Source organism: Camelus bactrianus, chromosome 23 (assembly GCF_048773025.1).
Source record: "Camelus bactrianus isolate YW-2024 breed Bactrian camel chromosome 23, ASM4877302v1, whole genome shotgun sequence".
Classification (NCBI taxonomy): Eukaryota; Metazoa; Chordata; class Mammalia; order Artiodactyla; family Camelidae; genus Camelus; species Camelus bactrianus.
The window spans coordinates 15,444,603-15,471,737 of record NC_133561.1 but is presented as its reverse complement, the minus strand read 5'-3'; the positions used below and the strand labels follow the sequence as shown (position 1 = coordinate 15,471,737).

General features: G+C 49.6%; 1 protein-coding gene across 3 annotated transcripts in view; it reads left to right on the top strand.

The window, feature by feature from the left end:
* Window positions 1-27,135, top strand: part of CAPN8 (calpain 8) — a 54,395-nt gene that overhangs the window by 5,934 nt on the left and 21,326 nt on the right. For 2 of the 3 annotated variants that reach the window (XR_012501811.1, XM_045509480.2), the window contains exons 2-9: window positions 764-833; window positions 16,969-17,087; window positions 17,610-17,743; window positions 18,579-18,747; window positions 19,814-19,897; window positions 21,551-21,636; window positions 23,811-23,885; window positions 24,543-24,703. Coding sequence is in view for 2 of the 3 variants with exons in the window: in XM_045509480.2 (XP_045365436.2) it covers window positions 764-833; window positions 16,969-17,087; window positions 17,610-17,743; window positions 18,579-18,747; window positions 19,814-19,897; window positions 21,551-21,636; window positions 23,811-23,885; window positions 24,543-24,703 (898 nt within the window). In the remaining variant the exon portion in view is untranslated. The remainder of the gene's footprint in view (window positions 1-763; window positions 834-16,968; window positions 17,088-17,609; window positions 17,744-18,578; window positions 18,748-19,813; window positions 19,898-21,550; window positions 21,637-23,810; window positions 23,886-24,542; window positions 24,704-27,135) is intronic. The other variant, XM_074351664.1, reaches the window with a different exon arrangement.

Here is a 27,135-nt window from a genome sequence, read left to right as displayed (position 1 = left end):
TCTTTCCCTGCATTTCACCTCGCTCCCATCTTTCCCTGGCCTGCTATGATGCAGATAGTACCGTGTGTAGAATGGGCATTCAGTCCATTGACAGGTAAACAAGAAAGAAAGCATGCCTACAGAATGCCTTTGTGTCCCAGTAGAGCCCGTGGGCCATGAGTTTGCCTGTGGGCAGGTGCCACTTCAAGGGAGGCGAGCGGGGAAAGTGCAGGGCAGACATGGGGAAGCTCTAAAGGTGAGTCCTCCTCTGGAGACAGGACTTCCTGACACCTTGAGGTTTCCATCAGCACACAGGATCACCGTCATTTAGTCAAATATTTAATGAGTGTCCACAGGGTGTGGAGAATTTTATTAGAGGGCTAAGCATTATTCTCACCCTCTCTCTGTACATAGGGGTGTTGTCTGAATGGGTGAGATCATAGTTCATTTTATCTCAGCCTTTGCCTTTCTCTACCTCCCTGCCCTGTCCCTCCCCACCCCCCCCACCCCTGCCACCTTTTCACACCCACACTCCCACATGGGATGCATAGAAATAAAAAGACCAGTCACAGCAAGGCTGCGGGTTCCAGCTCCTGGCTGTGTGACTGTGGGCAGCTCTCCTGCCTCCTCTGGGCTTCAGAATCCCCAGCACTGAAACAAGGTGTGTGCAGTAGATGGAGTCCTAGGTCTCTTCCATGAGTTTTGTGACTGTAAATTTTCTTCACTTGCTGCCACCATTACTGGGCATCTTGTGACTTGTTGTTTTGTCCCCAATTGCTTTCAGGAATTGTGTCCCAGTCCTCAGTTTATCATTGGTGGAGCCAAGCGCACAGACATTTGTCAGGGTGCCCTAGGTGAGTAACTGGGGAGAGTCCTGTTTGTTTTGGGAGAGGGCAGGTGCGTATGTGTCATGAGTAATGTCAGATTAAGCTGTTAGACTTGACAGACCGCATCATGTCCATGATTTAGACACATGGGTTTGTGTGTTTGAGATGGTACCCTCCACTATGGGTCTGGAATGCTGGAACTACCTTCGGTTCCTCCTAACAAGACATTTCCCATATGCTCATTTGGCCTGTTTTAATGCTGGAGTCACGGGCCAGGACGATGGTAGATAACCGTGCTGTGCTGTGTTTTGATAGTAGATACCTTTCAGTGGACGTGATTTGCCCTACGGAATGGCCATGTCTATATAATTATGTGCTGTCATAATAGATGCTCTTATAATTAGTAAGAAAACAAGAATCCTAGCTTTCCAGCCAAGCCTTCTTTCATAGGCCCAGAATCCTAGGATTAAGAACCTTCACTTCCCAACCTTTCACACTCCCTCCAAATCAGGGGCAGTTAGGTTGAGGAAGTAATTTATTTGATTTGTAAGTTCTGGCCTCAAATGTCAGAAGCTGAGGTTCCCCTTGATGGCACGTTAGTGCTGTTGATTTCATAAGCCCTCCTGACCCTAGGGGTTCTCAGCTTCTGCCCTGAGTTGTCAACACTGACCTTTTAGGGGACAACAGGGCCCTGAAGTGAATTTGCTGGGTTTCCAAACAGCCATCCAGTGACAGCTGCAGAATAGGGTACTGGCAATGAAGGCAAGAGGAAACAAATCCTACTTGTGGAAAATCAGCCAAACAAACAAAGCCTCAGCATCTGTGCGCCCCGATCACCCTTTATCTTTCAGAAGGTTTCCTCCCCATCTTTTTCCTCCTTGTTCCAGCCAGGAAAACCTGTTCTCGTCAGCCTGCTGGAAACCTTTATGATTCTGAAAATCATGGGCATTTATTGTAAATGCTTCCAACGTTCTCTCCTTTAACGACTATGGCCAATAGCCCCTTAGCCAGAGCTCACAGAGCGCGAGTAGAAAGCAGGGAGAAGGATTCGGGCACTCCCCAGGCATGCGCCCTGCGCCCCGAGAGCCACAGCCTCTGTGTCCTAAGCCTTTGTGTGAAGGCTCGCCGAGGGGTAGCGCTCTGACCTTTTCTTGTTCTGGGGAAGTGTGCTGTGCCTTTTTACTTCAAGCTAAATGTTTAACCTAATTTAGCGTGTGTCTCAGGGAAACGCAACTTCAAATCGACACTTTTCACGGCTTCTCGGTGTCGATGTTTTGACTTTGGAAAAAGTATTTAATAAGTGCCTTTTAATTGATCGACTTGGATAGCTCTTCCTTTGAATAGTTTAAGCAAGGAGAAAAGAGCGTTTCCAAAAAGAGGCCTGAGCGTTACCATGGTGAGCGTGTGCTGCTGATGGAGCCGCGGCGGCTGGAAGAGGAGGAAATGAACCCGACTCCCAGAATCCACTCACATCAAAGTGGAGGCTGCCCTGGCTTAGTCTGGCGCTGCAGTGGTGGTTTTTAATGAACGGAGCAGAAAGATGCTATTGAGTCCAACTTCCTGAAGGGCACTTGGTATGGGGTTGGAGGGCCTGCGGACCAGATGGAGCCCCAACAAGTAGAGAAGTGGGTACCTGGGTGCCTGGCCTGCAGCTTGGCCCCAGGGTGGATGCTAGGGGCCCCAGAGGGGCAACAACCTGGTGGCCTTAACAATGGGTGGATTGAGAGGAGAGATTGCTCAGCGAAGAACTAGGCGGTAATTGTTGAGTCAGTATGTGACAGGGATTAATGTTTGTTCATGCCTTGCTGGCTTTACTGAGCCCCCACACTGCACAGTGGGGTCTACTCCAGGTTCAAAACAGTACGGTCATTATTTTTTAACAGTTGATCTGTGTAATGAAAATGATGTCCTTTCCACAGTGTTGTGCTACTATTATTTTATTATTATTTTTTTGGCGGGGAGGTAATTAGGTTTATTTATTTATTTTTAATGGAGGCACTAGGAATTGCACCCACGACCTCATGCACGCTAAGCACGCGCTTCACCACTGAGCTATACCCTCCCCTATTTTGAATACACACTGTTCAAAACTGAAAACACTGAAAGGTACACAGTGAAGAGTCAGTTCCCCATCTGTCTCCATCTACTCCACTGCTCACTGCCCTGGAACCTTTTATCTTTCTTACCCTTTCAGTGTTTCTTTATACAAATTCAAGCAAATCTAAATTCGTATTCTCATTTGTATCCCTTTCTTGCATTGGAGGTAGCATACTGTAAACACTGTTGGGCACCTTCCCATTATTTGCTATTATTTCACTTACTAAAGGATCTTGGCGATCTTTCCATGTCAGTGTATGAAGAGCCTCATTCTTTTGTAACCACTCAGAATATTGTACTCCAGTGTGCGACGTACCACAGTTTATTTAGCCTGTCTCCTCTCAACGGACACTTGAGTTATTTTGTCTCTTTTGCTGTTATACAAAATGTTGCAGTGAATGTCCTTCTGTGCCGGAGTGTGTAGCAAGTTTGAAGTGTGGCTGCCCCAGTCAAGGTGGACTATCTTTCCCTTCTATTTAATTCCTAGTGCTTAGTGCCCTCATGTTCAGTCCCTCTATCACTAGTATCCTGTCTGCTCTGAGGAAAGGACGCCCAGGACAACCATTTACACTTTAGTGTGAATTTCAGGCAGTGGGTTACAAGGGGATTTGTATATTGAACATTATCTCAAGAGCATGAAAGAATTGTATTGTTACATCTTTAGTTACAGTAACCCTCACTAACTTATTTCCTTTTGATATGAATGCAGGCAATGAAGCACAGTAATAGAAATCATGGAATATATGCATTTTACCTTAGTTGTTTTCAATATCTCAAAACATCACTCATATTCATCATTACCTCATAATTATGCTGTTTATTAGGCCCCACTCCATATCTTTTATATAGAACATCAATAAAGAAGCACAAATCTTATTATAATTTTAAAAACATTTTGATAACTGTTTCAATAAAATTATATTTCTATCTATATACAGATATATAATCACACTGTGTATCTATATATAAATAGATACAGATGTATAATACATTACAATATAGTTCTTGCCAAGCTTGCCTTTATCCTCAACATGTGAGCCTCTTGGCTCCCACCAGAGTCTGTGCTCACTTACAACCCAGGAGCTGGCTTTCTTTGGAGACCTTATTATAGGAAGACAAAGACTGGGAGGTCTGCAATGCTGAAGTTTCAATTGCTGCAAATGATTTTTCATGGGTGATAAGACTTTTTGTTGGGTGACTCAGTCTCTGCCAGAGGGCTGTGTGGTCTTGCCTCCACACAGGTAATCCATTGGGTGTCTTCTGATGAAACAGCCCCTAGACAGAAGCCCTTCCTGCCCTGGGCCTGGCCCTCTTCACCCTGGCACACTAAGGAGGGGTGACCCCACAGCCCCCACCTTTCCAGGCTCCATCTTCTTGGCAAAGCCCACACTCACCAGATCTTGCAAGGGCCACACGCACAGTGCCCTACCAGTGTGAGGAACCCTCTGGGCCACACTGTGTTGTAGGGAGCAAGTTTTAAGTGTGGGATTCCCTGCGGTGCCCGTTTCCAATGAAGGCTCATGGCTGGCGCATCACCCAGGAAACTGCAGGCACATCACTGGTCCCTCTGCTGCCTGTTCCAGCACCGTCTGTCTCTCTCCCTTGCACGTTGGCCTATGCATGTCCCTCTGAGGCTTCTGTGGCCACAGAAGTAGACTCTGTTGTACCATGAAATACACGTTTCTGGCTTCATTCACCTTATGCGGCTAGTCAAACCTGTGCACCGGCCAGAACTCCTTTGGCTGCTGCTGTTAGAAGTCCAGCCCAAACAGCTTAAGGAAAAAGGGGGAATTTATTGGCTCATCTAACTAGACCATTGGAAGAGAAGTGTAGCGCCAGCCTCGGGAAGCCTGGATCTGGGCATCTAGATGTTCCTGAGTCTGCCTGCCTGTTTTGTCTCTGTTGGTCTGTACGGGTCAGATTCACCCTCTTCCATGGCTGGCAAGCTCCACACAGCAGGAGAGATGACCACTATGGTTCCAGACTTCAGCCTAGTAGTATTGTAAAGCAGCTTTGGTTTTACAGATCTCAGAAATGTCTCTGATCTGGTGGTTGTGGTCTTTGCCCATTCCTTGGGTTATTTCAGTCGGAGGGGTGAGGGACTATGTGGTTAGCTTGGGCTGGGTCATGGACTTGCTCTTGTGACTGTTAGCCTCTCCCCCAAACCAAGTGGGGTTCTCCGAAAGAAGGGGGCAGTGGCAGTAGGCCAACAGGATGAAGAAAGTGAACCTCAACCTGTCAGTGGGGTGGCGGGGTCCAGGCCTGGCCAGACTGCCCTCCCCACCCCAGGTCATCGCTGCTCTTTGGACTCAGTGGCCTTGTCATCTTCCCCCTGCCCCTAAACCCATCACCCTGCACTGCTCCTGGGAATGCCGCTCCCCGAGGGCCGCTCTTCTCTGTCTCTGGATCCACCCCTAGCAGTGCCTAATTCAGCACCTTGAGTGCACACAGTCCCCGAAGGAGACCTGGGGCTTCACGACCTGCCTGTGGCCTCACTGCCTCAGTTTCCCCAGCTGAGCAGTGGGGCTATAATCAAACTGAGCCTGCCAGGTGGTTGTGATGAGCAGAGAATTGGCACTTGGCTCTTTGTCCTCCAGGAAGTGGGCACTGTTGTGGGCAGAAGTGGATGCAATAACTCTGGGAACCGGGTTTCTTCCTCATCTCTGTAATCCACGTGCCTGGGGCATAGCAGTGCTCCACGGATGTTTGTGGAACTTCTGATCTGTTCCCTAAACCCTTTGCCTCATATCGTTATTAAGTCATGAAAACAGGGATAGCCTCAACCTGAGGCTACTTGTGTTTTTCTTCCTTCCTTGTCAATATCACTCTTGGCAATCAGGCTGATGATTTAGAAGAAAAAGTCCCACCCTGAGGTTGACTATGTGTCTTCATTTTAAAGGGATTTCAAAGTTTCACACAAACCAGCGAGTCAGTTCATCTGTCCTCAGCTCACTGATGCTGCTGGGTAGGAACAGAAGGGTGTCCCAAGGTGCCTGCTGGTCCTCGAAAAGAAGGGATGTCCCAGGGACAGACCAGGAATGATATTGTCCCAAGGATCTGTTGGTGAGGTGGTGAAAGAACACAGGGAGACACCTCCACCTTCTGCTCACTGGATCCTGTGGCCCCCTAGGGGGACTCTGCTCTCAGGCCTCTGAGCCAGCCTGTCCCTCACAGGCTCAGCAGGCCCTGCTAACCCCTCCTGCCACACTGGTCCACCAGCCCCTACCTTAGAGCAACCACACGGTGGGAAGCACTGAGACCGGGCACCACTCATGCCTATGGTTGTGAAAATGCAACGGGACTTGACACATCTCTGGGCATCTTTTGCCACTTGCTGCTTTCAAGAATAGGGAGCAGGAGGCTTTCTTCTCTATCAAATGAGGAACAGAGACTTGCAGAATTTAGATAGAAATGAGAGTGTTTTCTGAATAACAAATGCTACAATGTTTATCCCAACTTTTGATCTAGTGGTGGTTTATCTTCCACGCAGAGCAGGATTAGCGAGGGAGATAAGCTTTCCTTTGAAGGGTTTGGGGAGTGTTGGGGTTTCTTTCTTCATCCTTCAATTTCCCCTCTCCGTCTGATACTCTGTGTGTTTGTGCTTATCTCCTCTGCCCTCGGTTCTCTGGTGACTTGGTTTTTCTCTTCACTTTTATGGAATTTTGAGGTCTTTTTCCTCTTTGCTGTATTTACTAAGGAGAGTTTTATATTCTGTATTCTCGCCTTGTAAAGGGAATGCCTGGCTGGTTTCACACGTCTCTATAGACAAAGAGTGAACAACAACGATGACCTAAATCCGGGCGCCTTCTCTGATGCATCCCTCCTACCGATTTTCCTCTGTGAGTCACGCTCTCCCGCCGAGAGGGGCCTGCCCTCCTGGACCAGGGGCTGGGCGCACACCACGCTCAGCAGTTGGGACTGGTGTCAGCATCTTCAGAATCATTTTTCTAGACACCTTTTGATGTCTGCAGCATCCTTTGAGGATGGGGGCAAAGTAAATCGATTCACTTGGACTGAATGGTTACTTTTAATGAGCAATTGGGGGAAGCCTCAGAGAACTCAAAGAGCCAACCTTCCTCACTGATTCTGGAGGGTGCAGGGCCAGACTTCCGGGAGCAGAAAAACTGCATATGACAGTTCCTTGCAGCCCAGTCATAAGTGATATGGGGAAAGTTTGCTTTTTAAAAAAAATAGTCTTCTCCTATGTTCAGTGGTTCACCTTCTTTGTGGAATATATGGAATATATTTCCCTCCTAGTTGATTCCTAGTGCTTCATGCCCTCATGTTTGGTCCCACTATCACCACTGCCCTATCTACTCTGAGGAAAGGGCCTGGGACAACCACTTACACTTTAGTATGAATTAGAGCCAGTGGTTACAAGGAGGTTTGTCTATTGAATATTATCTCAAGAGAATGAAAGAACTGTACTGTTACATCTTTAATTATACTAACCGTTGCTAACTTATTTCCTCTTGGTGTGAATGCAGGCAATGAAGCATAGTAATAGGAATCATGGATTGTATTCATATTACATTACAATTGTTGCAAATATCTCAAAACACCACTTATCATTACCTCATAATTATGCTATTTAATAGACCCCATTCCAATCCTTTTATATAGAATATTAATAAAAAAGCACAAACATTACTATATTATAATTTTAAAACATCTTTTGAAACTGTTTCAATATAATTTTTATTGTCCTATTTTTTATTTTATACATTTAGAAACATTATTCTGAGATCAAATCTTGACTTCACTGAACTGCCAAAGGGTCCAGGCACAGGAAGGACTAAGAACCCTGCATTACAGGAATGTTAGGCTGCTTCTGCTGGGAGCAGGGTAAGAGGGATGGAGGATTTGTTTTCTCAGCAAGGGAATTTTGTCAGCACTCTCCAGTTTTACTAAGAAGAGTCCTGACTACCCCTCACTTCCTAAGAGACATGCAAAAAGTGCAGGCCAGCCTCTGAGTCCCCAGGGAGACAAACTCTTGCCCTTGAAGTTACTAACTTGATAAGGAGGTGGTGAGTGGTGCCAGGTGGTGGCCGTTGGGGAGCAGGGGACGCGCTCTCTGAGCTCCCTCTTGGCAGAGCAACCTGAGGCTGGGGACTGCAAACCAAGTCCCAGAGTGTGGCCGATTCCTACTCAGGGGGTGCTTGCTGAAATACTTCTGTCCTACATTTTTGGAGGACAATAAGTTTAACACATTCTACAGATCCAGCAAGACCCCCACCATTAGCGCACAACTCCATGCCTGACAGCACAGGACACCGCCCTCAGCTTACGCTCCCACTTTGCAGACACCACCCCAGGGCCCAAGGAGGATTTCTCTGGTAAGGTCAGCTGTGAGTCTTGGGATCCTCCAGCCCTCTCTGACTTATTAGGGGCACACAGCTGCCCCCTGCCCCTAATGTGGCTGGTTAAAGGGCATGACTAAAGGAGACCTGGGGCAGCTGTAGACATTGCAGTAGATGGAGTGCTGGTGATGCAACATCCAGGTCCCCAAGGCTGCAGGGGTCCTGTGTGTGCTGGGTCCTGGGGCTCCTCACTGAGAGGAAAGAGCCAAGGTGGAGTCTAGCTGGTGCAGGAGCAGGAAGCATGAGGCTACATGCTGTGCTTGGGCCTCTGTAAAATTTGGCTCAGCCTTGGGCATTTGCTGGAAGCATCTGGGGCTGTGGTTCACAGGCAACACCTTTAGTTCCCACCACGCACAGGACCGACATGTGGGTCCTCCCTCTCCTCTTCCACTCTCTTCTCCTCCCATAAGAGCCTGGTCCTCCCAGAAGCAAACCCACACCACCTGCTCACTGGAGGAAGGACAGATGCTTCCTTTGTTCTAAGAGGCTACACCATTTGAAGACTCAAAACCAGCAGTCTCCTTGGCACCAGTTGAGGGCATTTGGCAAGCCTTCCCCAGACGCCACTTTCAGAGGCTTTCTCTTGGCCCCATCTGTTCCTGTCACCTCCCTCTTGCCACCTCAGCTCTTGCCTTTTGGCCTGCTCCTCTAGGCCAGGAGTAGGGAACAATAGGGAGTAGTGGGGACTGTGGCAAACTAAAGAGCATGCCCTGCCTGTGAGGGCGGCCACCCCCTAGCTTGAGCCAGATGAACCTTAAGGAGCCAAGAGACCCACCCTGACTGCCCCACATCTCACAGCAGCCCCCTGTTACTCTCAGTCCCCCCACCGTGCTTTCCTTTTCTTCATGGTGTTCACCACCGCCTGGCACGTGGATTTATTTATTGTTTGTCTCACTCACTAGAACAGACATTCTACGACATCAAGGATTTTTCCCCCCACTGTTGTATCCTTAGGGCCTAGAATCACTCTTGGCACAGAGTAGTTGCTCAATAAATATTTGTAAAATGAAGATACAGAGGAATTTTGGCCAGATTTTGTCATTTTTTAAGAGAAGCCAGAAATCTGGTTGTTTATGTGAAACCTCCCAATTCAAACATATCAATCACTCTGCAGGCCAGCACTGCACCAGCCGAACAGCACAGATCTGCAAGCCAGTTGTGACCGGTCTATCCCCTTCGCTCTACCCCAAGGCCCTGCTGGGCCTGGATCTGGCCCTGACCCTTTGGACTTCAAGCATTCCAGCTGGCTTTCTCCCTTCAGATCTTGAAATGCTGCTTGCTGGCCTTACTTTGGTCTTTGGAGAAACACTGTTCTTTTGAGATGAGCCCCAGGCGCGCCTGCACTGGCTGCTGGTTGAAATTGCATTCTCTGTGGTTGCCGGCCCACCGACCTGGCCATAGTCCCCTCTGCCCCTCCCTCTAAGAGTTTTGCTTCCTTTCTGTCTCTTTTTACATCTTTTTGCTCTTAGGCACTGTACTCAGTACTCAGGATATTTTCCCAGCCTAAAAATACCTTGTTTTCTGTTCACAACCCACCCCACTGGGCTCACACGCGTTTTATATCTGAGTTCACTTTACCTCATCTCTTAATATGTGTGAGCCTGGACGGCTGTCCTCCTCTTGCCATGAAGACCCTCCCATTATGCTGTGTTTAACATTTGACTCACTTTGAGGCCCCACACGAACATTTGGAAGACTCAGGGTCCCAGCACCGATATGGGGATGCCACACCATTTACAATCATTTTTGGGAGGGTCATTGGACACCTCATATGCTCTGCCCCAGCACAAGCAGTGAAGGACCACTCTTCACCTCAGTCTTGGTCAGAGCTCAGGATCAATCTTAACCCCCATCTGTTTATTCCTCTCTCCATTAGAACCAGGCTTCTAGCATTTGTCTTATTTTTTAATCCAAAGGGTATTATAATTAAACTCAGTAAGGGAGCCACTTCCTTGAAACTGGCTCTGAGATGTATTTACATAAGCCCCAAATGTATTTACTTACTGATTTTTTTTCCCTCCAGTGAATCAACTCCATTTTTATAATCTACCAATAAATTTGTTCTAAATAGCATTAAAGTTATAATTTAAAGCCGAGGGGGTGGGGAAGGAAGTCCTGAAGCAGTTTCACACCATTGAGCCTTATTCCTTGAACAATAGCAGAAATTAGATGAGAATTGGCCTGGTGGGCTCCATGAACAACTAGAAAGAAATTATGTAATAATCTGAATACATTCCCTCAGCTGTGAAGAGTTTTCTTTTTTCCCTTTTCCTCCCCACTGATAACTTAGAAGGTAAAGCCCAATGGCCTCTGATTCAAAAGATGACCTGCCAACCTTTCCTATTTTCTCCTCTTTTTTGAAGTACATTAACTCTTGGGCGTGCTCTGCAGCTCCTGGAAGCTGAAGACACCCCCCTGACAACACTGGCCCAGAATTATCCTGGCCAAACGCTGCAATGTGTTCTAGCTGCCCTTCCCACCCAGCTCTGCTGTCAGGTGTGAGGGAAGCCTTCTGGGTAGCCATGGGAACCAGGAAGTGGAGAGGCGAGGTGACCTACGGGGGGTCGCAGAAGTGGATTATTTAGTGTGCTTTATTATATGTGGTGCTGCTTGAAAGGGGTGATTTGGAGGATATAAAAATGAGAATTGCCAGAAGGAGTCATCGCCATTGCACAGAAAAATACCAGGAGGATTTGGGGCTAATCTTTGAAATTGCATGGGTGACGCTTCTCCCAGCATTACCCCAGGACCCCAGCCCCTGCTGAGGGCTTTTGGACATCTGCCATGCCAGGGATTGATGTGCTCCGGGGTCTTGCTTCTAGAACAATGGTAGCTTGCTCTAGTGCAGTCATCAAATGAAGAAGACATTCCAGTAAGGGGTACCTGATTCTTAACTGACAAATACAGCAGGAGGTGGGGATCATGTGGCAGATCCAGGGCTGGTTGGCGGTGGATGCTTCCAAGAGCGAGGGATGTGTGGCTTATCAGACATTTGAATTTGTCAGAATAGGGAAGAACTTTCACAGCTCGCTCCTTCATTTTTCAAATATTTGTTAAGTGTCTTCTTTGAACAAACTGACACTGTCTCTCCTCTTCTAGTAAAGAGGAATCCAGGCAGCAGAAGGAATACAAAGGCCCTTCCTTCGGCTGGAAAGAGTAGGGCATTGGACAAGACTTGCAGGGAAGTGGCGGGGCTGCAGCCTAGAGGGAGCAGGGGTGCAGACTCTTGAGAGTGGGAAGAGAAGGGCAGCCAGATCATGCAGGGTCATGATGCTGGGGGAAGAACTGGGGACTTAATTCCTAAGGGCAACGGGACAGGGTGGAAGACTCGCCAGCAGGGGCAAGTTCAGCTGGACTTGCTGCCGTGGGGAGCACGCAACATGAGGCGGCAGACAATAGCAAGATGAGAAACCCTCATTGTCTGAGGACAACTGGTATTGGAAGAGAGTCTCAGTCTTTAGTAAACAGTTGCTAAAAAGGTTTGGTTAGTGTACGACTTTGAAAAACGATACAAAAATTTTTGAAAAGTTTTTTCTTCAGTTTTGCCTTGCTCATGTAATAATCACAGCTTTGTGCTAGGCCTTAGAATGCGAAATGCATCAACTATTGACTTTTGAGGGAGGGGTGTGATTTTTCTGAAAAAATTACAAGACAGCAGGATGTGACACCCTCCACTATTCCCTTGACTTTCGAAGAAGCATGGAAACGTTCAAGGCTTCACTGCTTTCCCCAAGGTCCCTTTTCAGTCTTTGATGCTCACACCGTTCCCTTTTGAAGTGCCCACTGTGCCTGGAGCCCAGTCAGGCTTTCTCCCTCGGCTGTCACCACTGTAACTCTGCCAGGTTCTCCTCAAGCACTGGCTCGGGAGCAGGTCTCCAGTGTCACTTTCCTCAGCTTCATGAAATCCTGCAAATTTAGCCAAATGTTCAGTGTCCCTTGGCAGCCGCTTTGTGTGGTATATTTGCATGGGAGACCAGCGCCGTTGGTAGGGACAGTTACTAGTGTTAAATGAGGAGGTTATTTTAGTGCAAATGCATGAATATTTTCATTTCATGGCAAGTTTGCTTTTTTCTGCCACCTTCTAGCTACAGCTCCTGGATAATGAATTTTGGGGGAAAGAGGGTCCATTATAGTCCTGATGACAGAGAAGGCAGGGGTGTTAGAGAGAAGGGGCTGGATTTGGGAGCTATTTAGGAATAAAATCAAAAGCATTGAGGAAACAATTGGATATGAGTGGAGTGAGGGGAAGAGGAATCAGAATGACTCCCAGGCTTGAGAAAGTGAGAAACTGGTGGTGCTGACGTCTGAGAGAGGAAACCGGGGGAGAGGCAGATACTCGGGAGCCGGATGGTGAGTCGGCTGCATAGATGGGACGTGGCAGGAATTGTACCAGCCACTTCCTAGAATAAGTTTTGTGTTAGTTTTCTTGTAGAGGAGTAGACGCTCGATAAATGTTTGTTGATTCACTTGTTTGGGCTCCGCTGTGTTTTTGATTAGTTGGGTGATAACTGATAATAATGTGGAGGCTTATTGAAGGCTTTCTCTGCAGCGGGCACTGAGCTAAGCACTTTCCACATGTTCTCTCATTTTTCTTAATCTTCATAACAACTCCAAGGAGTAGCAACTATCTTATGCTATTGGGATGTAAGTAGATGCTACTATGTGAGGAGGTCAGAGGGTGAAGCAAAGGTTAGTTGGGGGGGTTAGGGAAGGGTGGTGAAGGCAGATGGAAAATGAGGCCGAGGGGAGGCTAAGGAGAAGCTGTGCGTCTTGCCCAGGCGTCTAGGGCTTATGTTTCACATGGTGGGATAGTGCCGTTTCATTAGCTTCCCAGGGTTCTGCAGGTGTGGGAAGGCAGCAGGCTAATCATCCTGCTGGATGAAACCTGGCTCCGATACTCACTGACCTTGAGAGGTCACTTATCTGCTCAGGGCCTCAGTTTTACTCATCTGGAAAATGGGAATTAAATACCCTCTTTATCTGGTGCCAAGCCAAAAAGGTTCAAATGTAGGAAGGCACCCTTCTTGTAGAGGGGACACTAACAAAGGTGGGGCTTATGTGATTTCAGGGAGACTCTTGGAGGGTAAAGGGCTGAGTCTAGTCTGCCTTTTTTTTTTTTCTCATCTCCATTTTGTAAGAACTCACTTTGCCCAGAAACCATTGGATGAACCTACTTTAGGATTTGGCAGGCTTTATTGTGGGCCAGATGTGCAGGGTGCATTAGCCCAGAGTACATGGGCAGGTTCCAAGAAGGCACGGAGAACGGTGCTTTCCACCCGACTCAGAGCAGGAGGTGGTCACACTGAAGGGCTTTGGGCAGAGCAGGCCCTGGCATAGGGGGCTCGTGTTTGCCTTGTGAGGGTGACTGTTGTTCCTGGATGCATTACTTTTGACTCAGAGTTGTCTGAGAGAAAGAGACCACTGCAGATAGAGCCTGAGAACCCTCACCTACTGTTCCAGGAGGCACCAAGGCTCCTGTTTTGCCCTGGAAACACAAAGGACACTGGAATTGTCCCTTCTGAGCAGAAGTGTCGCTGATTGTGGGAGACTTTCCGAAAGCTCATCTCAGCCAGCTTCTCTGGAGTCACTTAGCACGTATCTGAGATCTAAAAGTGCTTTGATCTTCCTCGGGGTCCCTGCCTAGGGAAGTGGGGAACTAAACTGTGTCCAGTTCAGCTTAAAACTTTGTCCAGTCCAATAGTTGAAACAGTTTTTTTTTGGTATAACTCAGTCCCTTGAGGGTAACTGGTCCTCCAGATTTCTCTCCTCTGCCTTCTCCTTTCTAAGATGGCGCTGAAGGACTGACTGGCTGGGGCCTTGCATGCACACTGGCGTGTCTGCTGAGGGGTGCTCTGCCTGGTTCCTGCCCTGGCCCTCTGCTGGTGTCCACTGCTGGCATCACACTGGTGGCCTCTGTCCTTTATTTGTTGAGGCCATAGGGGCACTCAGAGGGTTTCTGGAGAGCCAGACAAGCATCGCTGTCCATCACTGCTCCCCACTCTCTTGATCCTGTGGGGGCTGCACACTCCCTCTGTGGTGCAGAACTTCTCTCCCAGCTGGGGAGGGTCCAAGAGCCCTGTCCCCTGAGCTCCCCTCAGCCCATCTGGGCACCGCCTCCTTGCTCTGGAGCTTTGAAGCCCACCTCTTACTGCTCATTCCTGTCTGCCTTCTCTGAATCTGTATTGGCAGGTGGGTCAGGGCAGAGAGGAGCTGGCTTACCCATAGGGGACCATGAATGAAGATACTCAAGAGGCACTCTAAAAATACGTCTGCTCTTACATGTACTTCCATGTGCATCTTTTATCTTTTATGTCCTGATGTCCTCTCTACCCAACTGGAGGTTGATACTTACGTATATTCTTAAAAATCCCTCTTGTTATAAATAAGTCCTTTTTGCTCAGTATGAAATGATCCCATACAATAAACTGTGAGGTACAAACCCATTTACAGATCAGAAAACCAAGGATCATAAGAGTTAAAGGATGGCTGCAGGTCACTCAGCAGACAAGCTGGGGCCTGAGGATTTAAATCCAGGCTTTCCGAATGCAAAGGCCATGTGATTTTGACTCTTCTAAGCCTGTTGGCTCCCCGAGGGCAGGGACTACGTCATCTACATCTCTCCTATCCCGGTGTCCCACATGAGCAATGCTTACCAAGTGTTGGGGAGTGAGAATGACATATAAGAATTAATCCCTACACCTGAAGGAAGGGAACCTCCCAGAGATATGTTTTCCGAGGAGGGCTGGAGGCTGGTGTGAGATGGGGGAGATTTACGGAATGCTTTGAAGAGGACTGGAATATAAATGGAGGGTCCCGCTAGGATGCAGGGGGTGTGGACATGACTGATTCATTCACTCCCCTGGCCCTGTGCCCCGCCTGGCCAGCCTGGGCAGGCACTACTACCAGAGAGTGATGTGGCTTGGGGGAGCAGGTGACAATAAGCTCAGAGTGTCCAGGAGCCCTGGGGATGCCAAAAGGCCATTGCAGAGCTGGAGCCAGATGTCTCCAGGGCTGGCAGGCATCTGTGCTCCAGGGCTAAGCCTGGGGAGAGGGCAGAGGGGGGTCTGTGGGGTGGAGGCTGGCCACAGAGGCTGCAGGGTGGGGTCCGTGGGGACCCAGTGGGACTGACGTCGCCAGGTTTGCCTCTGCTTGCGGAAGTGAGGGCTGGCATCAGTATGATTTGGAGGGGGAGAAGAACAGTGTAGTCGTGTAGCTCAGAGCCTGCAGGTCAGATGGTCACTCTTCCAAATCCCGAGTCTAATTGTGCTGTGCCGGGGTCTTGAGAAGAACAGGTGTTGGGAGCTGGGTGAGAGGAGCGCCTCCCCTGGCACCCATGCCGACCTTCAGGAGCGAGTCAGAGCTTTCCTCTGGCTGTCACACTTCTCTTTAACCAGAGAAGACAGGAGTGAGAGAAGGAAGCAGGAAGCAGAAAGTGGCTCCCAGAAAACTCTAGTAGGAATAGATTAAAGAAACATCATTATCATCATCCGCAGCATCATTTCCAGTGAACTGGAGACTTCGGCAAAGCGATTTCGTCCAGCCTCCCTCCAAGGCAGACTTTCCTTATCCCCCGATTTCACTGTGGATGTTCTGGCTCATGAGGTCTCGATCAGGGTGGGTGTGTGTGTGTGTGTGATCCCCCAGCCCCCGCCCCAGGGGATGCTTGGCAGTGTCTGGAGACATTTTTGGTTGTCACATCAGGGGGACGGCCCACAACACGGGATTATCCAGCCCAAAGCATCAGCAGTGCTGGGTCAGAGAAGTGCTGCTCCAGCTGGATACACTATGCTGTAGGAGCTTTATTAACTAGGAGAGTAGCTCCAAGTTCCAAATCTGGTTCTAGTCTTATGCAGTATTAATCTATGCTGTTTTATCTCTCCCTGTCTGAAATACCAACTACAAAATGCGCTAAGTCACGAGCCTTTCTTACTGGTAATTAAGGTACAAATTTTCCGATCCCATCAGACAATTTCCTACCGACATCATTTCATTCAATAAAGCATTTTACGCTGGAGTCTGTGAAAAGTATGAGCCCGCTGCCTGCCTCCGGTGTGCTTTTAGTCTAGCCAGAGAGATGGGAATGGCCACCAAAGTGAGAGTTGCCACAGATGTGCAGGTGTGTCCTTTAATACAGTCAAAAAGGCAGGGATTAAAGGCTGAGGGCTGGAAAAGGCATGTTCACCCACGGGAGGGAGGGGAGGAGGGAGGCCTCTGTGAGTGGTCATCACGGCTGTTACGCTGAGCTCTGAAGCACAAACGGGCAGTGCTCTAAAAGACCCGAAGACGCTACTCTCTGTTACCCAAGGTCAAGAGGAGGAAGGAACACACACACGCATGCACACACACACATTTCCTGGGCTGACCAAATAGCTTCAGTGTTTCCCCCAACCAAATGTTTTCTTAAAGTTGCTATTAAGGGATCAGAAAGACTTATGCTTTGCTGCTTCTTCTCTTTCTTTCCATTTTTTAACTCTACTGGTTGAGCGCTTAGGACCTGTGACACGGTCAGCATGCGGTGGGGGTGGGGGCAGCAGGGAAGAGCAGAGAACTTCCAACGAGGCAGTGGGACCTCCAGACTCTAGAGGAAGAGTCTGTCCGATCTTGAAGGGTGTGGTGTGACTGGATTGAACGAGGCAGTGAGTCAGAGAGAGAAGGGACCCTGCAGGCCCCACCTGACCAGTGTGTGCCCCCATGACGCGGCACAGGTGACTGCTGGCTTCTGGCGGCCATCGCCTCCCTCACCTTGAATGAAGAGCTGCTTTACCGCGTGGTCCCCAGGGACCAGGACTTCCAGGATAACTACGCGGGAATCTTCCATTTCCAGGTATCGTTGTCTTGCTCACAGCCCTTGACACCGCTTCCCGTACTCTTGGGTCTCACCTCAAAAATCAGAAATCTAGGGCTGGGGCCCAGTAGCCTAGGTTCTAACAATCCCTCCAGGGGACTCTGATGCACACTTGAGTTTGAGAACCATTGTTTTAAGTCCTCCGTCCAATCATCCACACATCCCTCCCCTCCAGTCTCCCCCAGGCCTCGTGGGGCCTTGAGGAAGGCATCTGGGAGCGAGGGTCAGGAGGTGTGGGCCCAGGTCAGGTGCACTGTTGCCCATGATGCTGGGCAAGTTTTCTCATCCACAAGCTCAGACACTGCACTAGATGTTTCCTGCTTTTGCTGGCATCTCCTATGTGCACGGAAAAGTAAGACACATCCTGCTCTTAAGGTATCGATTGAAGGGCCAAGGCTGGAATGTTAATCAGCACAAAGGCACGTCTGGGGTCCACTGAGGACACGCACTCTGCCTCTCAGCTCATTCCCATGAGCAGGCGCTGTGTTTTCCCTCCCCCAGTTCTGGCAGTACGGAGAGTGGGTGGAGGTGGTTGTTGACGACCGGCTGCCCACCAAGGACGGGAAGCTGCTCTTCCTGCACTCGGAGGAAGGCAGTGAGTTCTGGAGCGCGCTGCTGGAGAAGGCCTATGCCAAGTAAGTGGGGCAGGCAGGAGCTGGGAGACTCCCCGGTCTCCTCGGGGAGACCCCGCCCCTCCCCAACTCTAAGTGCCATGCCCAAGTCTCTCCCAGCATTGGGACCCCCAGGTGTTCCACCCTCACTAACTAAGAGAAACAGAAATCTGGGCTAGGGCTTAAAGCTCGGCTCTGTCCCACATGAATGTGTGGCTTGGGGCCACCACTTAGCCTCTTGGGCCCCAGCTTTCTCCTCTTTCAAACCCCCATCTCAGTTCTGAGGTCCATGTGAATTGTTTGAAGTAGGACGAAGAAGAATAATAAAGCAAATGCACTTAGGTATCGAACTCAACAAGGCCTCCACCCTTTGCTCAGGAGTCACTGTCCTTCTCCCTGCCATTCAGTGTTCAAAGGCTTCTTTTGAGTTCTCTTAATGAGTTTCTATTACTGGTACTCTTTTCTGCAACCCCTGTTCCTTCCCAGTCCTATTCCCGAAGCAAACCCCACAGGATGCTCCTCAGCCTTGGGGGAGGGCCCCCCTTCACCTGACCCAGGCCTCCCACTCCCCAAAACCCAGGAAGCCAAGGTCAACTCCGGAAAGAATCCTTTTTGCTTTTTAAAAGAGTGGGTGGTTTGGTGAGAGGTGATCTGAGATTCATTCCCAGCAAAGTGCTGAGAAGGCCATGTGAAACTGTGCCGAAGCACCTTCCTGGCCCACAGACAAAATTGGCAAAAGCCCTCCTTTATCCTCCAGACGACACCACGTCCTAGCACCCTCCTGCCCCATCCCACGTGGTCCCCTCGCTGGGGATGCTAGTTGTTGTGGATAATACCCAAGTTCTTTCTTTTCCAACAGGCTCAACGGTTCTTATGAGGCTCTTGCCGGAGGGTCAACAGTGGAGGGGTTTGAGGATTTCACAGGTGGCATCTCTGAGTTTTATGACCTGAAGAAGCCGCCAGCCAGTCTGTATCAGATCATCTGGAAGGCCCTCCGCTCGGGGTCTCTGCTGGCCTGTTCCATTGACGTGAGCCAGGATGGCTTCTCTTTGCTCCCCCATCCCCATGTGTGGTAGGGAAGGGATGGGACAGGGGGCTAGAGGCCAGGAAGGCTCTGGGCCAGAGCAGAGTCTGGGACTTACTGGGCAAGTCCCCTTCACATTGGTCCCTAGCACGTGGGAGCCAGTTAAGACCTAATTAGTGGGTAGGGACTGGAGTTGGTCTCATAAACTCAGACACTGTAGGCATCCCCCATTTCCCTTAATGGCTGAACCCCTTCAGGACTGCAGGAATTGCCCTAAGAATGCAGACTTGATCCCTGGATCCTGGGCCCTACCTTTCTGATCCTCTTTTGCTAAGTAATCTTGGGATTTCAGAAAACAAATAAGGTGACTGACAATTCAGATGTGCTTTGAGATCACTGAAGGAAAGGGAAGAGGTTCTGAACTCGGGGTTGTATCCTGTCTTGGGGGGCTGGCTGTATGCAGTTCTGAGGTGGCATGGAGATCAAGGCCTGGAGGCTATCAGTCCTGTGGTCTGCTATCACCTGTCCCTCCACCGGCTCCTCCTCCCTCTCTCACCCTTACCTGGGATCTCACAGATGTGAATGACAAAGCAGGAACAATCCCCCTTTCTCCTCTCTGTAAAAATCCCAGCAGGATCTGTGTGTTTTTGGTGGAGAAGGGGCCTGAGGCCTGGGGAGGGGGCGGGGCTGTTGAGGAAGGACCCTTGGGAAGCCCCTTCCCAAGGGCTGGCCTTTCCAGAGCGGGTGTTGTGGATAATGAGTCTTCTTCAGGCAGCACGGGGTCCCTCTTGGAGAATAAATGATTTCCCAGTTTCCTGTGTCATTTTAAAGCCTGAGAAGTCATATTCCAGGACTGGCAGCCACACAGTACTGTTCTGGAACCACAGGCCTGATCAAAGAGGGGCCGGATGGAGAGACCTCTATTCACCGGAGGTTTCCTGCTGCGCCTGCACCCCCCAGCCCTGCGCCGGGGACCCGCGGCTGGGTAGCCTGCCCTTGGAAAGCACTGTAGGACGGGCCTCAACAAGGTCAGGGTCGGCCACTCTGAGCCGACTTTATTCTCAACCCAGGTCTCCAGTGCAGCCGAAGCAGAGGCCATCACGAGCCAGAAGCTGGTTAAAAGTCATGCATACTCTATCACGGGAGTCGAAGAGGTAAAGACTGGGCTGGGGGATAGGGAAGGGTAATGTGGAGTGATATTTCTCCCTGGGCATCCCGGGGAGAAAGAGAGGGAATCACCCCCAAGCACTCCCTTGCCCTGCTGAGGTGTGGCCAGAGAGACCGCACAGAGCTCCTGACGCCACCTGCACTCAGCCCTCGTTCATTACAAGGGCCCTTCTGCCTCTTGCGCATTCAGAGCTGGATAACGTCACCTCTGAGCTACAGCTCTATGGGTTCTAACTAAATGCAGGCTCTGCTCTGAGATGTGGCCAGGAGGAGGGAGAAGGTTTTGGAGGAAAGTTGTGGAAATTGTCTATACTCATTCCAAGAACTATGTTTGTGCAGGGACAGCAGTGGGAACCCATGGGATCCCCAAAAGCAAAAAAAGGCAGTAATATGTGCCCCAACTCTCAAGGTGGGGTATAATAGTGGGAAGGAACGCGGATGTTCCTTATCTCCAACCCAAGGAGAAAGCACGGGCTACCCTTTCCATTATGTTTATTGACTATATTCTGCTGACTTCCAAAAAGGATTTTCAGTGGTTTACAATGCAAAACATAGACACAGTAAAACCGTACAGCAGGTAACATGCCGCAGACAGTCTCGGCTAAAGACAATGCTACAGTTGAGAAATTAATTTTGTTTTGGGTTTCCTGATGGCCAGGCAGAAAGGGAAATGTGATGGTTGTCTCCATTTTTGTTATTTACTAAAAAGGCATGAATGTTCATTACATGTGTTTATGTTTCACAAATATGCTCATTAATCAAGTTAATTCCCAGTTACGAATTGAGCATGTATGTGTCAACGGGGGCGAGGGTATGACGGAAGATACGAAGGAAGGAAAGACTCTGGAGGCCTGACAGTTCATCGTGTTTGTGTGGGTGGCTGCACATGCATGCAGGGGGGCTCCTGGTGCGTGTCCCATCGAGAGTGGGGGATGGCGGGGGTAGGGATTCCTGAGTATGGGCCTTGAGACAGACTTCCCGGGTGCCCAGCCTCTGCCTGCCACTTACTAACTAGGCAATCTTGGCTGACTCAACCCCTCTGAGTCTCAGAGTTTTGAGCTGTAAAATGAAGACAGTAACAGCACCCAGCTAATAGGATTGTCCTGAGGTTTACAGGAGGTGAAATGCCCACCCAGCTCCAGGCCTAGCCCATAGGACCTGCTCCTAGTATATGCTGGAGGCCATTTATTATCAGGAGGTCTCATATATTAAGAACTGGGTCATTCCTAGTCAACTATAAAATCTAAATCCAAGTGACGGCGGGGAGGTATAGCTTAGCGGTAGAATGCATGCTTAGCATGCTTAGGTCCTGGATTCAATCCCCAGCACCTCCATTAAAAAATAATAAAATAAAATAAATAAACCTAATTGCCTCCTCCGAAATAATTAAAGTGGTAAAACAAAACAAACAAAACAAAAAACAGTTAAAAAGTAAATCCAAGTGAAAGCAGATATAAACTCGTTTTTATGCTAGATTTGCTATTTATTCAACTAGATTGTGAAAAACAGGTGTTAAGAGGAAATAAAAGTGGTTGTTGAGGGGCGTTTGAAGAATTGAAGTCCTCTTCAGTGCAGACACGAATGCAGGGCAGCAGGGGCGGGTGCAGCCATTCAGCTGCTTTTGTGTGTGGACCTTGCAGGTGGATTCCCGGGGCCGTCCAGAGAGGCTGATCAGACTCAGGAACCCGTGGGGCGAAGTGGAGTGGACGGGGGCCTGGAGTGATAAGTAGGTTCCTTCCTCTCTCCACTTGCCTGCCCTCCCCTCCCTCTGCAGGACAGCATCACGCAAAACACACAACAATCATGAGATGTAGTCCGCTTGACAGCACTTTCTGTCTACAAATTACACAGCCTGTTCAGAAAAGAGCGTTAGATGGTTCCAGGTGGGGAAAAGCCAAACAAAAACCTCTCAGCTGTAGTCTTTGATTCCGGATCCCTGCTTTGGCATTTGCAAGTTTGGCAGCTCACTGAAATTTTGCTGAGCGCTGGAGGGTTCACCTGTTTTCAACCTACCACACCGCGGGCGTCCAAAGGTGAGACCCATCACTCTCGATCGGATTCTTTCTGCACCACAAACCCCGGTCACTCTGACAAAGGCCAAAGGAAATGACCGTTAGAAAGAGGACCTCGGTCCTAGGAGTCACTGGCCGCCGCAGGCAGTGATGAATGGGAGTGGTGCTCACTCCTGGAGAGCTCATTATGGGCAGGTATCGATCTCTTCCGACAAAGCCATTAATGACTGGAGAGGCTCTTCTTGGGCAGGACTCTCAGAGCAGAGAGAGGCAGCCAGTCAGGGATGGTGTCTGGACACAGAGGCCTCCTGTGGTGTCCCACGACAGCTGCACCCTAGGATTGATGTCACTGTGGTACAGGGGGATGGAGAGTTCATGGTGCTGGGGCAGGACTGAGAACTTACCAGTGTACTTGATGACGAACCACCAGAAAGGGGAATGGTCATAATAATACACCCCTCCCAACACGTCCTTAAGACCCGTCTGACCACCGTGAGCTGTCCACACTCATGATGCCACCAGGGCTTTTGAAGGGAACTTCATTATGCTTATTAACTAATCATACATCATTCCTGCTCAGAACCACAGTACTTCCTTTGAGGTTTGTGTCACGAGAAACACATGTTGCTAGGGCCACGGAGCACCTCCCGTATTAAAGATTTTTCATTCTACTGCCTAAGATTGAGCAAAACCCAATACCTTAGTTCTTCCAGCTGCCCAGAAAGGATGTCACGGCTGAATGAAACTGAAACGCCGAGTTTTGGCCACTTTAACCAGCAGCTGTTTCCCAAGCTGCTTCCAGGGCTTACATGACTTTATCTGCTTTCCCTGATGCCACCCAGTCTCTAACAGGCTGGGCCTGTCCGAGGGTGGGGGGAGGGGGCAGCTGGTGAGGCTCACAGGCTCCACCATCTGGAAATGCAACATAGGGTATTTATGTACTGCTGTCGAGGGCGGAGGGCGCCGCATCCCTGAGGTAAAACCCCTAGCATCAGCCCAGTGTCTTTAGATTAAAACAATTTTTAAGTTTCAAAAACCTAACTGGGAGATTTCGGTCAGACCTTGAATTCTCCAACTTGACCCCTAATCTCTGTTTATAACAAGCACATTCTGAGGTTTGGTTCTGATCCAATTAATGTTTCCGTGAATTAAAGAGGCCCTGGGCATTCCCCTGCCTGATCCCTCGGGGTCCTGAGAGCCTCTCAGGAGGGAGAGGCTGGGCTTGGGTGTACCCTAGCTTTTATGCAGTGAAGGAGAGGTGTTCACATTTTGATACTGCTCAGTTATTTAAACGTTGCATACATATTTCAGGAAAACCTCAGTCTGTAAAGGTCAGGTAACTGGAGATGGCATTTGAACAAAGTATGTGCATATTGCCACTGAAAGGCCGCCACACCAGCAGGAGGCCTCACAGGGTGACATTACTTCAGGGAAATTGCCACAAAACTGGGCCTGACTGTCATTCTGCAGTCTCAGGAAGGGGACCAGTTCATGTGCCCAGAGAGGGTCGGACCCTGTCACAGTATCTTCACCCCAGACTGATAGATAAGCCAGAATGACGTCTCACCAATTGATAAGGATAGGAGTGGGATCTGAATCAGGATAAAACTCACTTGGAAAGTGAAATTAGAGCAAGGCCGTGGCTCAGTCTTCCTGCTGCACATCTGGGGTCACCTGCTCGTGCCCCTGGAGTTTTGTCCCTTCCCCATCCTATGTCCCCGCCCCCACTCTGTCCTTGCACCCTGTTGGGTTTTCAGTATTGCCCATTGCTGACCCTCAGCGGGAAGTTCAGCTGCAGTAAACAGCCTGCACTGCAGCAAACCCTTCAGGAATGACCCACCGCTGCTTCCTTTTAAAAAAAAACTTAATTTTTTTCTTCTCCTCCCAGTGCACCAGAGTGGAATTACATAGCTCCCAGGCAGAAAGAAGAGCTGTACAAGAAAGTTGAGGATGGAGAGTTCTGGTGAGCGTTGTCTGTGGGAGCGTGGTCCCCTTGGTTGTGGGTTTGTTCCTGGTTCGGACTGAGCCGCTATCTCTAGGTGTTCCAGGAGCCCAACACGGTTACCCCAGAGCAATCCTGCCTCTATCCCAGACAGTCCAAAGCAGTGGAACTAAGCTATCTGGGCCTCAGTGAGGATGAGCTATCAGCCTGTCTTCCTCAGTTTCATATCTTTCCAATGAAATAGGAGCCCTACTTCTATCTCTGTAAGTCCAAGATTTAGCTTAGCATCAAAATAGGATCACTTCCTTCATTCATGGGCTAAGAAGATGATAGGGACACTGCTAGGAATGTGATGTGGCTTGGAGGCTGTCTCTAGGCTGGACACCAGACAGGAGGGAACCTAGGGGTGGGGGCTTGGCTCACTTCCAGGGCCTCTCCAGTTTATGGATCAGTCTCTTTGACTGATTGGTCAGATGTGTGAAGGCGGCTGTCTAAGAAGAATGGAGACGCTAACAACAGTGAAGAATTTGGACCATAGTCCTTGCATGTCTGTGCAATGTAGAAAAGATGAGCATTAGCCCCTGGCCTTGGCTCTGTCCTGTGCCCAGTGGGCCTGCCTCCATCACCTTTCCAGCCCAGCTCTCCTGACCAAGAGCCCACGGATCCCTCTGTTCCTAGGATGTCTTTTTCAGATTTCTTGCGGCAGTTCTCTCGGCTGGAGATCTGCAACCTGTCCCCGGACTCCCTGAGCAGCAAGGAGGTGCACAAGTGGAACCTGGTCCTGTTCAACGGGCGCTGGACGCGGGGCTGCACCGCCGGTGGCTGCCAGAACTACCCAGGTGAGGCCAAGGGCCACCGGGCCCACATCCTTCCGGCTTGTCCTCCCCGAGCTGGGCGTCCTTATAAGTTGATCTTTGATGATGCCTTTGTACTCTGTTCTCTGGCTCCTGGCCCCCTTGGTGGCCCAGTTCTTTATGGGGCTTGGAGGCCAGGACAGTGAGGGTGGGTGGTGGCTCGGCAGCCCCTCACCTGGGGCCTTATCTCCGGTCCTTTTTCAGCTTCTGTGTTCAGAGGGTCTCTGCTTCACCCTCCTACCCCTGCTTCTTTGTACTAACTGGGCTCTTGGCACCATGCACTAAGGCCTCCTGTTTTTCTCTTGGGCTTCCTCCATCCCCACCCAGCCCACTGAGCTGGGACAGTGGCTGATGGAGTAGTGGAGGAACACGGGCGCAGCCTGCACTGTTTCAGTAGATTGCATCCATTAGAACAGCCGTTCTGCTCTGCGTCTGCACCTGCGTTGGAGGTGGTGGGGCCTGACAGCGGGGGAGGTCAGGGATGGCCTCACACAGGGCATGCGAATGGCTGCTTTCCGCTCCCATGGGAGTCATCGCAGCTCCATCCCTGGTGGGGACAGTCTGGTGCAAACTGCTGCCTCTGCGCTAACCCGGGTCCTCATCTTATTGAAGGTGGGAAGCCTTCCCCATTCGCAGGAGATCACTAATATCTCCATATACAGGCTCCTCCTAGGTCGAGTCAGCTGAGGCAGCACCAGAAGAAGAAATTCGGAAAAACGACCCCACGTCTCTAAGGAAAAATGAAAGAGAGCAAAACCCACCCTTTCCACCTCCCGCCTCCCCAGGCCCCACTTTCTCTCTGGGTCTGCTGTTGATGTTGATTGACTTGCACTGTAAGCACAGGATGTCATCCTCACGGCTGGGCTCACTGCAGGCCTGTGCTCAGTGCCGTGGAAGCAGCATTATAATAAAATCCCGCGTGGGCGCAGTCCTATGTCTTGACCAGGGCTCTTGTTCTTTATCCCCACCAACCCCAGCTCCCATTTCAGACGGCAGAGACGAGCGCTGAGCCAAGTGGAAGGGCGGAGGGCCTTTCCTGCCACTGTCACTCAGATGCTCGGCCCAGCAGCTGCGGGACGCTGGGAGGGTCATTTCTCTGTGCTGAGCTTCAGTTTCCTGAAGTGGAGGCATAATACCCGCCCTTGGACGCACTTTGTAAACTGTAGTGTTAAAAAATGGGATGTATTATTTTTATGACCCATTCTCTTCCTCTAGTTCTCTTAAGGAGTACACAAAAAATGTAGGAATTGCAGTAATGTTGCATTTGGGAGAAATTAAAATACGCTCACCATTAGCAAGCTCTTAGAAAATGTGTAGGAAATTTGCCTGGATCATTTTGGGGGCTCAGAGCCATGGCGGGCGGGGGGGCAGGGGAACTAACGTATCTGTATGCATGAAATTGCTATCCCGTCTGTGCTGCCAACTAGCTGTCAGGGAGAGATGGATCATTCCTGCCCTTTGGTAATGATGTAAGTATAGAAGATTACAGAATTGTCTCTGTCTCCTCTGGAATCAACAGATATTTGGCTTTTAAATCCACACACTTGTGCCTTAAAAAAAAAATCTAGAAGTGGAGGTTCTGGGAAGGTGGAATTGAGTAAGTAATTTTATGGTTAAGAAAACATAATTATCAGTGGCTTTTGGTTACCTGTGGATGTCTTGTTATGTTATCAAGTTGGACCCTGATTTACAGGATGTAAGAACTCCCTCCTTCCCCTACTCCTTTATTCCCCCAGGGCGCATCATTATTGAAATTGTTGAGGCCCTGGCATGGAGATGGCCATCAAGCCATCTTCCTCAATTATACTCCACCACTTGAGTCTGTCATAGAATTGCTGTGTGTCGTTGGATGGCTCAGGTGCCCTCTCTGTGCCTTGGCTTGTACAGTCATATTTGGAGAGTTTTTTTTTTTGAAGGTCATATTTGAAACAAAGCAGTCTTTAAAAATATCCATAGGTGGTGTGGCAGGCATGCTTAATTGCCAATGATTATCCCTCAGGCATTAGTAAATGACATTATTAAATTGAAGGGAGTGTGTCTCATCACTGGCTGCAATGCCAAACCATCACGTGGGGTCCCTGGGCTGCTGGACAGAGGATCAGGGTTGTGATCTGAAGTGGGGGCCTGTCAGATGGGGCTTCCCAGGGGACAAGAGTGGTTGTCTTTATACCCTGTCAGCAGAGGCCTCTTTGGTAGCTGGTAGCTGGTCTTTGTTCTCATCTGACGCAGGGACATGCTTTTCCCCCAGAGACCTCCTTCCTCCAAGAGGTGGGCTTGTCTTCACAGGCCAGGAGCTGAGAACAAGGAGATGTTAATTTCCCCAGGAAGACTTGGAGTTTCCTTCCCAGGGAAGCCCAGTGTAGCCCTGGGCCCATGGAACCTGGACTATCCCCAGTCAAGCATGTCTGGGCCCCTGG